This window comes from Clupea harengus, chromosome 20 (assembly GCF_900700415.2).
Source record: "Clupea harengus chromosome 20, Ch_v2.0.2, whole genome shotgun sequence".
Classification (NCBI taxonomy): Eukaryota; Metazoa; Chordata; class Actinopteri; order Clupeiformes; family Clupeidae; genus Clupea; species Clupea harengus.
The window spans coordinates 14725988-14740965 of record NC_045171.1 but is presented as its reverse complement, the minus strand read 5'-3'; the positions used below and the strand labels follow the sequence as shown (position 1 = coordinate 14740965).

Sequence of the window (14978 nt, the reverse complement as noted above, 5' to 3'; positions counted from 1 at the left end):
TTTCCTTTCCTGTGTTGAGTCACCTGTGGCGTGACTAGTATTTATTCAAGCCGGTCTAAATGTGCTTTTGGGGGATTTCAGTAACATTCTGTTATTCCGTAGACTAGACTAGTTTTGATTCTTTCTTATGATTTGTGCAGTGCTCATGCTAAACAGATTTGATTCCCGTCAAGCACAGCTGGCCCTGAACCGCACAGCATCACCCGCCCCCTCACTATGCACCGGAGTGCGTGCACCGTCAGAACTTCATGATTATGTAGGAGCTGTGGCCCAAGAGCTAGCATCAGTGCCATGGGGACTGGGGTTCTAGTCTGACCCATGGGGAATGGGGTTCTAGCAATTTTGCAGTCCCACAGCTGTTCCTTAGTTGTACACTGCAGTGACTACCAAAGGAAGAAACACATTCCTGTGGTTCAATAGGTAGAGCAATGGCCTAACAACCCCAGGATGATGGGTCGCTATTTATGACATGCCTTAGGACTCAGGCTCATGACCTTTGACATTGTAGGCGCCTTGCTCTGGCAGACGATCTACAGGAAGTGTGTTTTTCTCTCTGCCCAGGGAGAAAGACGGGGTGGAGCTGACCCGCGACGAGGCCTTGAAGTACCGCTTCAAGAAGGACGGGTGTAAGCACTACCTCATCATCAACGAGGTCAGCAAGGAGGATTGTGGCAACTACCGCGTGAAGACCAACGGAGGGGAGTCAGTGGCCGAGCTGATGGTGCAAGGTGTGTGACTTCACCTGTGCTATGCCCAGGGACACGACTAACTCCTACAACCCCAGAGACCCATACATTAGTAGTGACACACTGTGTCTAAGTAACACAAAGCTCCTTCAGCCAGTGCGATAGAGTCCAATACTAATGATCATTATATAATTATAAAATTGACAAGGACAAGCAATTGTTTGTAATAACACTGGCTGGCAGTGAAACCCATGGGCTTTGTTTACATAGTTTGCAACCCAGTCCCTTCATTCAAGTCAAAGGTCAACTTTTGCGCTGTCTGAACCCTTTACACAGGTCCTGCTCTGTATGTCTTCAGAGGTCAAAGGTCACTGTCTTGTCACTGATCTAAAATATAACCCAGACCCTCCCTCCCAGCCACGATGTCTCTGTCAATCAGAACTCTCACGGACATGCATGGCAACCATTGTTGGCATCACTATGCCAAGGTTAGCAGGCAGAGGGGGCCCAAGGCCAGCTATAGTTAGACAATGTGCCTCATATATTTTATCAGAACAGGTGACTCTGTTCTCTCTCTCCCTGTTTCTGTATCTATCTGTCTGTTCTTTCTCTGTCCTCTCTCTCTCCCTCTCCCTCTTTCTCTCTCTCTATCTCACGCTCTTTGTATCTGTCCTATTTGTCAGTCTCTGCCTCTTCTTTCTGTCTTTCTTCATCCCTCTCTCTATCATGCACACTGCCCCATACTGATCTCTATGAGAGAGGTGGAGTGGCAGTGGCTCTGCTCCAGGGGAGAGGTCAAGCCTGAGAGAGACCCGTGATCTATAGTCTCTACACTCGCAGATATTTGCCCTACACCACACTACAATAGCCATTCAAATATACTGAAATATCCTCTCTATTTGATCCTATTTGAAAAGTTCACATTCTTATATAGTTTAGAGTCTATTTGAGAACTCTGTCTACTTGAGAGGACATTTTGCCATATTGTAGCTGGAAACCCCCCACCTGTCTATTTTCTCTGTAGCCTGTTCCATCTGTTCCCTCCCCTCTTCTTATCTTTCCTCTCCTCCTTTCTGTCTTTTGTCCACTTCATCTTCCCTTTGTTCTTGTCTGTCATCACCCCTCTTTCTCTGGCTCTCTGTCCATTACTCTCTCTATCTGCCTTTCTTTCTCTCTGATATTAATCCTGCTTGAGCACTGTATGTGTGTGTGTGTGTGTGTGTGTGTATGTATGTGTGTATGTGCGTGTGCGTGTGCGTGTGCGTGTGCGCGTGCGCGTGCGCGTGTGCGTGTGCGTGTGCGTGTGCGTGTATGCTCACATACGTGCCTGTGTATTTATGTGTGTGAGTGTGCAGGTGTGCGTGCCTCTGTGTGTGTGTGTGTGTGCGCGTGCGCATGTGTGTGTGTGTGCAAGGGGTACGTGTGCCTCTGTGTGTGTTTATGTGTGTGCAGGCGTGCATGCCTCTCTCTGTGTGTGTGTGTGTGTGTGTGTGTGTGTGTGTGTGTGTGTGTGTGTGTCCGTGGCCACACCGGCACCTGATACCCCCCTGCCCGTGCAGTGATGCCAGTTCCTGTACCCCTAATCAGAGAGCGTTGGTTGCCAGCTTTCACCAGCTGCCATGTGCCCAGCGCCCTCCACCTATGCCAACCCATGGCAGGGTTCACTGCCCACCTCTTCACCCGCTCTCACTGCCCTCCTTGGGGGTCTTAACCCATGGGCATGGTGCCAAGATCGGCGCCCCCACTGTCTGGGTGGATTCCAGAGAGCCAGAGCAGCTAGTGCTTTTAAAGGGTCACTACTGTGAAAATAGAGTTTTAGCTCTAGCGCCTTTAAAGGGTCACTTCTATGAAAATTAGAGTTTTAGCTCTATGTAACGATTTCTTGTGGTGCCACACACTTACGTCAGTCTTGAACACACAGACACACTTTCTCTCTTTCTGTCTCCCTCCATCTTAGATACACACACAGGGCCATAAATTCGTTGACAACGAACAAAGCAATGAGCGCAGTCTGTCGCACATGAGGGCCCCCAAACTGCATGCATGTGCACAGGAAGACAGACAGACAGACAGACAGACAGACAGACACACACACGCACACGCACACGCACACGCACACGCACACGCACACGCACACGCACACAAACACAAGCGCATCTGTAGACAGAAGTTGTGGTGTGTGTGTGCTGATGCCCTGGCTGTGCTTTGTCCATACGCCTTGCTGTGTTGTCCCTCTAGAGAAGGAACTGGAGGTGTACCAGAGCATCGCAGACCTGACGGTGAAGGCCAAAGACCAGGCCGTGTTTAAGTGTGAGGTGTCTGACGAGAACGTCAAGGGCATCTGGTACAAGAACGGAGTGGAGGTGAAGGCAGATGCTCGTACACACATCACACACATCGGCAGGTATGTGCACGTCTACAAGTGTGTGTGTGTGTGTGTGTGTGTGCATGTGTGAATCTGTGCAGGTGGGAATGTGTGTATGTGTGTGGGTATGTATGTGCGTGTGTGTGTATGTGTACGTAAATGTGTGTTTGAATATGAATGTGACAGTATGTGTTATTATGTGTATTAGCATGAATGTGTACAGTTGTAGTGTGTAGTGTGTGTGTCTGTGTAAATGTGTGCAAATATGTCTGTCTATATGTGCGCACATGTGTGTGTGTCTGTGTAAATGTGTGCAAATATGTCTGTGTGTATGTGCCCACATGTGTGTATGTCAGTATGTGTGTGTGTAAGCAATAGAGAGAAAGAAAGTGGATTACAATTTGAAATGGGTATGTTAAAAATGTAAACACTCTTTGTCTTGTGCGTCATCTCTCTCCCTCCCACTTTTCTCTCTCTCTCTCTTCCTTCCCCCCCCCCTCTCCCCTATCTCACTCTCTGTCTCTGTCCCTCCCCCTTCTCTCTCCCCCCTCCCCCCTCTCTCTCTCTCTCTCTCTCTCTCTCTCTCTCTCCTGTCAGCCATCATAAACTCACCATAGATGACGTGAAGCCAGAAGATGAGGGAGACTACACATTTGTCCCGGAGGGCCATGCATTTAACCTCTCAGCCAAACTCAACTTCGTCGGTACAGTGACAACGCATTTCCTTTAAAGGCCATCGCATTTTATCACATTTAACACTGAGTATACACTTGTCTCGTTTGGAGAGGTCATGGGATTCTTTTCTTCTTTTCACTTACAGAGGTCAAGATTGACTATGTACCGCGCCAGGGTAAAGAAACTACACTGTGCCCAGCATCAGAAGTGCATAGACACACACTCACACACACACACGTACACACACATACACACAAACACACACACACACGTACACACACACGTACACACACACGTACACAAACACACATATACACACGCCCCCACACAGACACGTACACACACACACACACACACACACACATATACAAAAAAACGTTTCCATCTCTTACAAATGTACCAATGACAAATTACACAATACACAACAAAATTAAAATGCATATAAAAAGAACATTTAACCCTAGTGTCTTTTGTTGGTCAGATCCTCCAAAGATCCATCTGGATACCATGGGCAAAACTCCAGAATCCACCATAGTGGTAGTAGCCGGAAACAAGCTGCGATTGGACGTGCCAATCACCGGAGACCCTGCCCCTACTGTGGTCTGGACAAAGGGTGAGAAGGTAAGAGTGGGATTGGGGGGGTGGTTTTCTCAGTTAAGCCAATCAACTACATGCTATCAAGCATCCAGCAACATCTTTGCTGATCACAGTTCATTTGAAATTTATTGTTTGGAGGATAATGAGGGCACAATTCATGTCAGTATGTGTAAATGTAACTAGTCACAGAGCAACACCCAATAGGATTCCAGCCAATCACAGAGTCCTATTCTGTATAATGTATATCATGTGATATGTTACACTTTGTTGCATTCTGAAGAGGATTTCAGGAGTTGTTGTTTTTGATGGCAACCCTTGCGGAGTCTCTCGCAGCAGCTAACCCTGGAACAGAGACAGCCCTGATCAACCCAGATCAGCGCCAGACCTGTTTCAGCTGCTGCCTACTGCTTATAAGTCACTAAGGCTTGGACTAATCCGGATCCGTACTCGTGTAATGTGAACAGATTCCCACTCAGAGAGCTGTTTGCGTCCCCATAACCTTTTCACCATCCCTGCTGTGGTTGTGTTCTCCTGTAATTTGACCTAAAGCCACCTGAGGGATGGGCCTATGCTCCACCTGAGGTCCGACACAGGTAGGGTGGTGACAGGTACGAAGGGGGGTGTGGCGGGTATGCATATGGGGTTGGTGGTGTCCTACCTACCTACCTGCACCCCCAAAAGAGGGCGCTGCTTCTCACCGAGTTCATAGGAGGCTTTGTAGACATTTATTAAGGTGAGTTAAGCTGGGAATAAGGTTCAACACACTTATTGTATGGCACTGTGGCTTATTACATGTCTATATTGCCAGTGGTTATTCAGATCTTTCCATGATGTTTCCACCCTTTTTTCAAAGTGAATCTTTTAGTAGCCAACAGTGCACCTAAAAAAAACAATGCACAGGTCTAGAATCACTGAGTGTCTTTCACAGCAGAACCTGAGGTGGGTTCAAAATAGCAAACAAAGGCAAACGTTCACAAAGGCTTTCAAACAGTTTTGTGTTTGCTTTGAGTTCACTGAACGTTTGCAAACACACACAAAGAGTCTGTTCTCGGTGAACAAACATGGACGCGGGGATTGAGTAACCGTTTAGATCGAACAATTTGGAATGTTTGAAGTTCAAAGAAAATGTGTTTGCCTTGAATGTTGGCCGCATTTGAACGCACCTCAGATAATGTTCAGGGTCAGCTTCCGATTGGGATGGTGGATTGTGGGTAATCATAGGTAGACTGCAGAAACTCCCACAATGCAAAGCTGAGGTTTTGCCCAAGTGAGCAAGTGACACCTGGGCCTTTCACCCAAAGCTACCCAGAATGCACCACTAATGTGTGGAGTGTCCATGGACTATCCATCTATTTCCACATCGAACCATATTCCCAGACGTAGATCTGGATCTGATCTGGTTCCCAATCACTGATGGCCTTTTCCTGTGAAGAGATGGAAAGAAAAAAAGTCCAAAGCTTTCCCCCAGACACTGTGGTTTTACACCAGAGTGGAGATGCACCATTAATATGTATGACACCAGAGCCCGATATGGTTCAGGGTCTCTTACTGTGATGGTGGATTGTGGGTAATCATACAGAGACAGCTGAGGTTTTGGCCAGTTGAGTGACACCTGGGTCTTTCACCCACATTTACCCAGAATGCACCACTGTGTGGACTATCCACTTGCCCAATGTCTTGTTTTCACATGGAACCATATTCCCAGCAGTAGAGCGGGGCTGGCCTCTGCCCTGCTTATGTTTGGTTTGGTGTTGAAGGCTCCTGCAGGTCCACCCCCCCCCCCCCATGCCTGCGCTGTGTTCTGCTCATGTAGGGTAGGGCCATAAAGCCGGACGGAGAGGACGCAGATGACTCGGTCCGCACATGGAGCTCCAAGGATGGGAAAGTGAGTGCCGGCTCCTGGCTAACTAACCCCGCCACTCCGCCCTCTTGCTCTTTGTCAGACACACGCCATCTAGAAGACAAGTCTTCAGTCGCCGGCCGTAACAGAGCTGTCTTTGTCGCTTGGTCGCTTCTGTATTCATCTTCGTCTTTTGAGCTTTTTGCACTTCTTTTGTATGGTCTGGTTCTGCTCTGGTGTTTTTCTATCTATCTATCTTCCTTTCTCTCACTATGTCTCTCACCTGCTCTGTCAGTGTTTCCATCCCTCGATCTCTCCAGCAGAATCACTCTTCCTCTCTCCATCTCTTTTCTCTCCTCACCTTTTGTCTCTACGCCCCCTCCTGTTTTCCTCTTACACGGCATCACAAACTCTTTGCATTCTTTCTCTTTTTTTCTTTTCTTTTCTCTTTTCTTCTCTTCTCCTCCTCCAGCCCTCTCTCTCTCTTTCTCCGGCCTGATCCCTTGATTTAGCTGACACATGCTTGCTCCTTGCTGCATGCAGTTCTGCACTCGTATGCCAAGTTACCCCCAGAGGACAAACCAGAGAGCCACCTGGCCCTGCCTTCTTGCCTTCCTGCCTCCTGTATGACTTGTGTCAGCTAAGGAAGCAGCCCTTGCGCTGGTCTCCGAGACGATGGGAGGGAACAGCAGGATATCTACGGGATTCTGAAGCAGCTTTTCTTGTTCAGTCAGTCAGTCCAGCAGGGAACAGTCCCTGTCTTCCTGAAACAGTAGTCACCTCTGCTTCAGAGCACATCTTGGCCCTAAAGCTGGATCAGGTTTACTAAAATGTATTTAATCAAATTAATTATAAACCACTAAATTCTTTTGTATTTCTTGAAAGCTATGATGAAGATATATGGTTACAATAATTTAATTAACATTACAAAAGTAACCACTTTAATTAATTACCAGTACAGTAAAAAAAAGGAAAGGCCATCTCCAGGTGCTCCCAGGTGAGTGCATGTTTAAACTGTCTGTTTACTCTGGTCTGTCCATACCACCATGGGTACAAGGGGTCTGATGGCTGCAGACAGCAAGTAAGAGTTGTCAGCTCGTAAAGGGTGTGTCTTGTTGTCAGGAAGTGAAGGGCATGTCTTGTTGTCTGTGCTGGATGTGGTCTGAGCAGAGATGTTTGTTTGTTTACTGTTACCGTGGATACCTGTTCAGCATGGACAGAGCAGAAGACTAAGGCATTGTGCTACTGGTCATGTTGGGCTGTTGGGTTGACCTGCATTGAGAACATGTCAGAAGTATTTGACAATGAGATACTAGTGTGAGTGATTATGAATGTGTAGATGTTCAGTATATATCATATAGTCAACAGTCAAAGCAATAGAAATACTTCATCTGTTAATTAGGATTTAGCTCACTCAAACATCTCAGCATTTCAGCTACTCAGGTTACTATGAGGGTTGAGGGACCATAGACACACATTAAACCCTTGGATACCTGCTTACAGGATTTTAAAGTACATAGTTCATATTCAATTAAAATACTTCACATGTGTATTTGATGCAAGCTTTGCTGGATGAGGCCTCATCGGATTGGAGAGAGGAGGTGTCAATTAAACTTTAACCAGTGATGGTGGGATTAACTCATTGTGGGTGTGGCCTAGGTGATGTCGGAGGCGGATGGGCGTGTCCACGTGGAAAGCACTAAGGGCCACTGCATCTTCACCATCGAGGGGGCTGAGCGGCAGGATGAGGGCGTGTACTCGGTGATCGTACGGAACCCGGCAGGGGAGGACAAGGCTGACATCACCGTCAAAGTCGTCGGTAAGATGAACGGGCAAGAAAGAAAAACAACACTACGGTATACCAGTAGCAGTAAAGCTGATTCATAAACACTGCAACACGTATGTTGGCATCCACACAGTGCTTTATTTCAGTTTGCCATGTCCCTAAGTACATCCTGTGTCAGGTCTTCTCTCACTCTCCCATGTCCAATCATAGCGCCCCAGTTAGTCCAGGGTGGTGTAATTGAGACCGCCAAACAAGATTCTGACCAGCTGCTGCAAGACAAGTGCAGTCGTGTTGTCATGGAGATGATCCCTGTTGACCCCTATGACCTCTGACCCTTCTTACATGCCTGTCCCTTCAGCCCACGGTATGCCAAAAATAATGCCCGACAAGAAAACCTGTCTGGTTAGACGCCTGTGCAGTGTGAATTACATTGTCCTGTGGACAGAGAATGTCTGTGTTTATACAGGGTCTTTGCCTGCCTTTGTGTGGTTGTGTGTGTCTGCTTCTCTGTGTGTCTGCACTTATGTATTCAATTCAATTGAATTCAATTTTATTTATATAGCGCCATAACAATACAATTATCTCTAGGCACTTTGTATGAGTGTGTGTATGTGTCAGTGTAACTATTTCTCTGTGTGGCTGCATATATGTGTGTACGTTTGTGTGCCAATGTGTTCTCTGCGCTGTGTGTCTGTGTATGTGTCTATGTGTCCGTTTGTCAGTATTTGTGTGTATGTGTAAGTGTGTGTTTCTTTGTCGTCTCTCATACCACACCTAGCAGTTTGTTTTGATCATATTTCCCCCGTGTCCCTCTCTCTCACTCCTCGTCGTGGAGACGCCATGACAACTACAAGGCCAGAGCATGTGCGTCGTCTTGTCTCGGCTGTCAATCACCCCAGCAGCTCTTAATCAGCTCCAGAGATCACCGTACTCTTCCTTCTCATATTACTGTTTAGGGCTTTAAAGAGGGACAGAGGGAGAGATCACCGCTCTTCCCTCTCATATTACTGTTTAGGGCTTATAGAGGGCCGGCTGTGCCATTACAGCTAAATTGAAGTGGTTTCATGAAAGGACAGGGAAGAGGCTCGGGGCTCCCAGGGGGAAATGAGTCTGGAGGAAGTAATTGTGGTTCCAGCGAATGGTTCAACGCAGACAAGGTTTCTTATTGGCAGTAAAATGGCCTGATTTATTAGAGGCTCATTACCTCCAGCAGTTCCCTGGTGTTACTGTAATTCAATGGATTCAGAAATACACACACACGCACACACGCACACACGCACACACGCACGCACACACGCACACACGCACACACACACACACACACACACACACACACACACACACAAATGTGCTTGCAAACACAGACAGACAGACACACACACACACTCCCCTTAGTGTAAATGTGTGGTTGGCCAGTAGCTCTGGGTCACCTGTTCTGTCAACCTCTCTGTAGAAATTATAGCTGTCTTTACTGGGCTGCAGTTCAGGACTTCATGAGTACCCCAGTTTCTTAGGCAAAAATGCAACCGAACGAGGGTGACCTCAGGGTTGTATTTTAAGAGGTAGATTATGAAAGGCTTCCATCTTACCTCCATAAAGGCTCAGACCAGAGTAAATACCATCGCTAGGCCTCGCTAATCTAAAACCCCCTCAGTGGAAAGACTCCAGCTAGCCAACGACACGACTTTGGACGTGATAAAAGAGCAGAGGTGGTTTTAGTGGAGGCTATGGGGTTGTGAGGTCACATGTGTGTGCCTTTTTTCTTTTCTCCTTAGATGTGCCCGATCCACCTCAGACTCCCAGAATCCTCAGCGTCGGGGAGGACTCGTGCGTCGTCGAATGGGACCCTCCGTCCTTCGATGGAGGATCACCAGTGATTGGTGAGTTGTTGGGGTGAATAACTCACCTACGTGAATATGGAAACCTTAAGCGAGCTGCACTCTGCTACACCGAAACACTTAGAAATATGCATAAAATGTATACATTTCCTTATATACTCCAGGAAAGACAACAGTCAAAATAGACTAGAGTCTTCGTTTTCTATTGTATGCATAAGTGACAGTGCCATCACAAAGTCAAGATAATATTATTCCAGTAGTTAACTGGTTGACATGTCCATGTTTGATAAAACTAGCTCAAGAGGACAGATTTCTGATGAAATCTGAAATATGTAATTTCTACTTTATATTTATATGTAATATAAATATAAAGTGTGTGTATGTTTATTAGGATGTTGTATTCAGACCCCTGTATTGGCCCTCCTGAAGGCTACCACGTCCATATTTGTGTCTGATGGAAGTCCACATCTCAAATGAGGTTATATTTAGCACCTGACGTGTATTTGGTGTACTTTCCTCTCGTCAGGTTACGTGCTGGAGAGGAAGAAGAAGAAGAGTTACCGGTGGATGCGGTTGAACTTTGACCCCCACAAAGACACCACATACACAGCTAAGCGGATGATTGAGGGCATGGCCTATGAGATTAGGGTGTACGCTGTGAATGCCATTGGGATGTCACGCCACAGCACCCCCTCCCAGCCGTTTGTGCCAGTAGGTGAGTCTCAATGACAAAATCCATTCACTCACAAGGCAACCAGAAAATCCATCCCATCAGAGCCACTCATTAAGCAATCAGAAAATGCATCCAGTCACTGCTCACTATTTTGTTATGGTGTTCCAGAAAATGGGAATACAGTCTGTGTACTCAATACATGTCAGAATAGGGAAAAGGTTACAGGTATGTCCATGGTCAGAGGTACTCATAGATACTGTGCAAGCAGTTTACAGAAAAATGACTGTACTTGCTCAAATATATACAGTGGGGAAAATAAGTATTTGAACCCCTGCCAATTTCGCAAGTTTTGCCACTTGCAAAGAAATGTGTGATCTATAATTGTAATAGTAGGTGTATTTTAACAGTGAGAAACAGAATATCAACAAAAAAATCCAGAAAACTGCATTTTATAACATTTATGACTTAATTTGCATTTGATGCAGAAAATAAGTATTTGAACCCCTAGCAAAACATGACTTAGTACTTGGTGGAATAACCCTTGTTGGCAAGCACAGACGTCAGACTTTTCTTGTAGTTGGTCACCAGGTTTACACACATCTCAGGAGGGATTTTGGTCCACTCCTCTTTGCAGATCCTCTCCAAATCCTTAAGGTTGCGTTTTCAATGGGAGGGAATGAGGGAATGAGGGAATGAGGTTCAAGCCCAATATTCCACATTACATGGCCCCATCCATAGTCCCCTCGATGCAGTGGAGTCGTCCTGTACCCTTGGCAGAGAAACAGCCCCAAAGCATAATGTTTCCACCTTCATGCTTGACGGTGGGGATGGTGTCATATTCAGCATTCTTCCCCCTCCAAACGCGGCAAGTCGAGTTGATGCCAAAGAGCTTGATTTTGGTCTCATCTGACCACATCCTGTCTCCCAATCCTCCTTAGAATCATTCAAGTGTTCATTGGCAAACTTCAGACGGCCCTGTACATGTGCTTCCTTGAGCAGGGGGACCTTGCGAGTTCTGCAGTACTTCAAACCATTACGGCGTAGTGTGTTGCCAATGGTTTTCTTGGTGACTGTGGTCCCAGCTGCCTTGAGATCATTCACAAGCTCCCCCTGTGTAGTTCTGGGGTTATTCTGCACCTTTCGGATGATCACCGATACCGCACGAGGGGATATCTTGCATGGAGCCCCAGACCTAGGGCGATGGACAGTTGTTTGGTGTTGCTTCCATTTACGAATAATCGCACCAATAGTTGTCTGCTTCTCACCAAGCTGCTTGCCGATGGTTTTGTAACCCATTCCAGCCTTGTGCAGGTCTACAATCTTATCTCTGACGTCCTTGGTCAACTCTTTGGTCTTGCCCATGGTGGTGAGGTTGAAGGTGTGAAGTATGATTCTTTGGACAAGTTTTCTTTATACACGTCACCAGTTGAGATCAGGTGTACCTTGTTAGGCCTAATGAGGACTAATCTGTGTGCTTCTTGGGCACATAACTGGTTATTGGGAGCCAGAATTCTTGCTGTTTGCTTGGGGGTTCAAATACTTATTTTCTGCATCAAATACAAATAAAGTCATAAATGTTATAAAATGCAGTTTTCTGGATTTGTTTGTTGATATTCTATTTCTCACTGTTAAAATACACCTACCATTAAAATTATAGATCACACATTTCTTTGCAAGTGGCCAAACTTGCGAAATCGGCAGGGGTTCAAATACTTATTTTCCCCACTGTATGTTTAACCATGGTACCTAAATCTAACCTATAGGTTTCGCTCCAGTATTTAAAAAGTCATGTCATGTTGTATCAGTGATATCAGTATGGTTCTATGATGGGGTCTGAGGAGAAGGGTTCTCTATTTCGATCCCACTGTCTTCACTGTATTCTCAGCTGTTGTGTCAGAGTAAGAGGATGGCATGAGGTGCCCTGTTGTCAGATTGTCCTACTGATAGATACCGACGCTCGTAAAATGTGGAAGGCCACTGTGATATGCTGGCCAAGTAAGGTCTGCTCCGCTGGTCAGTGCACCTGTAGATTCTCAGCAGCACATGGTCATGCACCATGTCTGCTCAACCTGAAACATACCCATGAGAATGGCAGTAAAGGGGGGAGGGGGTGGAGAGTGAGAGATAGGGAGTGAAAGTGAGACAGAGAGAGAGAGAGAGAGACAGCGAGATGGAGAGAAAATGAGATAAACACAGAGAAAAGAGATGGAGATATGTCAATAAAGAGAGTGTGTGAGAGTGAGAATGATCAACAGAGAAAATATAGAAAGAGAGATTGAGAGATGAATAGAAGAAAGAACGATAAACAGAGAAGGAGTGAGAGAGTAGTAGGTTTGAGGTATTGGAGGCTAATTTTATCAGCAGAGGACACTCCAAAGTCTGGGTGACTTGAGGAGTTCCCTTTCTCTCTTCTGTCTCCACCTCTCTATTCTGTCTCCACCTCTCTCTTTTGAGTCTCCACCTCTCTCTTTCCCCACCTTTCCCACTCTGTTTTGATGGCTGGACGGACCCTGGAGCATCTGCAGCAGAGTGCAGCGAGTTGATTAGGAAACTATCCTTGGCATTCCCCTCTATAAATAAAGGCACGTTAGCTAGCGCGCGGAGAGGTGATGTCCTGCCTCTGTGGGGTGGAGAACGTCCACGCACAGGACACCCAAACAGCTGAGTCTGTCTAACTGCTGCTACTGCTTACTGCAGCCGGAAACAGGGAGTGTGTTTGTGTGTTTGAGTAAAGGTCTGTGTGTGTGCGCTTCAGTCACACACTCACAGAGTAAGAGAGGAGAGGGGAGAGGAAGCGACTGACAGCCAGAGTCTAGCGTAAAAAGAGGACAAAATGACCAAACCCACACTGCCCAAAACGGCAGAGAAGAAGCCGGCCGAGGAGGCCCCTGCAGACACCCCCGCCGAGGCAGCAGAGGTCAAAGAGCCCGAACCGGAGGCCCCCGCCGAACCCGCTCCCCCGCCAGCTGAAGAGCCTGCTAGTCCCCCAGCGCCCCCGGCAGAGGATACAGCTCCACCTCCAGCTGAAGGAGCCCCAGCGGTCGAGGGGGAGGCCCCCGCGGAGGGTGCACCGCCTGCGGAGGGTGCACCGCCTGCGGAGGGTGCACCGCCTGCGGAGGGTGCACCGCCTGCGGAGGGTGCACCGCCTGCGGAGGGTGCACCCCTTGAGGGTGCACCACTTGCGGAGGGAGAGGCACCCCCTGCAGAAATCGCCCCGGAGCCCGTACCAGAACCTGCCAGTAGGCTTCCATTTCACACTCTCTTTGGGTCAAAGTCAGTGATTGTGATTGCCTGTGGATTGAACACAGCGGTGAAGTGTCTGTGAATTGACACAGTCTGAGTATTTATGCGGCTTTGTGTGTGAAATAGTTTTGACGTTGTTAGGAATTAAGCAAATGAAGGCTGAACTAACTTCTGAAGGGTATGTTAAAATATGTGCACCCTTTTGTAAAAAAGTTACCAATAGTTGAATGTCTTGAGATCCACGAAAAGCACTTTTATCTTCTCGCTGTCTTGTGTTATGAGTGTTTGTGGCTCGGGAAAATATGGTTGTCTTTGTGTGTGTGAGTGATTTTGGATGGCGAGTGTGTGTAGTGTCTGTGTCTGTGTGCTGTTATCAGAGGACTCTGAAACAGCCTGATGTAAATTTGCCTTCAGGCACGGGAGACACATGCCACAGATATCTGCGCTATTGTTGTGCTCCCGCCTGTTCCTCGTCTCCTGCCACACATGCGTCTCTGGCATGAACACCATATCAGCGCTGACCGCTGAGAAAATCAGTGTCCTCACACACACACAAAAAAGTACGTACTTCAAAGTATACATGAAGTTCATTCAGTGCACTCATTTTACAGATTTTCTCAATTTACACACTTGAGAAAGAAGGAGAACTGATCATCTTAAGGTATAAGGTATAAGACATAAAGCGGGCACCTTTCTCTAGACCTTTTTTGAAGTGTATACAAAGGTTACTGTGAGGCCACTACCTATTGTTCAGTCTCAAGTGATACTGATAATTCAGTTTTTAGTTGTTTTTTTTTAAATGGGAACCTTTAACCTTGGCTGTTATTGGCAAGTGTGGGGTCACAGCTCACCTTTTCCGATACCTTATTTTGGCCTGACAGATTCCATGTGACGCCATCATCGCGTTAGTCGACGACACTTGGTTGACAGTTTGACAGATGGCCTGCGGATATATATATACATATATATAGAGTATGGCTGAATGTTTTGCTTTGAAGTGATTTATGTTTAATGGTTTTGGATAAAGGGAGTGTGTTACGAAGGCAGTAGATAAATGGGAGTGCTTAAGTGTAATCCAAGTCAGTACAAACACACATGATGAGTTATATCTATATGCCTTTACTAGCATTCAGATAAGCCCACAGGGAAAGTAACACTGTTATCTATAGCCTTCAAGGAATAACATTTAAAACATTTAAAGTTGCTTAATTAGAGCAAGGGACACCTATTCTCTTTACATCCTCTTCTCTCTTTTGTATTTTCCAAGGAGACTGC

At 46.6% G+C, this 14978-nt stretch overlaps 1 protein-coding gene across 4 annotated transcripts in view; it reads left to right on the top strand.

Annotated features, from left to right (window-relative positions):
• The window catches only part of mybpc3 (myosin binding protein C3), a 48327-nt gene that overhangs the window by 20815 nt on the left and 12534 nt on the right, over nt 1-14978 (top strand). For all 4 annotated transcript variants that reach the window (XM_031586828.1, XM_031586831.1, XM_031586830.1 and 1 more), the window contains 8 exons: nt 562-728; nt 2925-3090; nt 3649-3755; nt 3872-3901; nt 4208-4347; nt 7823-7982; nt 9725-9829; nt 10314-10502. In XM_031586828.1, coding sequence (XP_031442688.1) covers nt 562-728; nt 2925-3090; nt 3649-3755; nt 3872-3901; nt 4208-4347; nt 7823-7982; nt 9725-9829; nt 10314-10502 — 1064 coding nt within the window. The remainder of the gene's footprint in view (nt 1-561; nt 729-2924; nt 3091-3648; nt 3756-3871; nt 3902-4207; nt 4348-7822; nt 7983-9724; nt 9830-10313; nt 10503-14978) is intronic.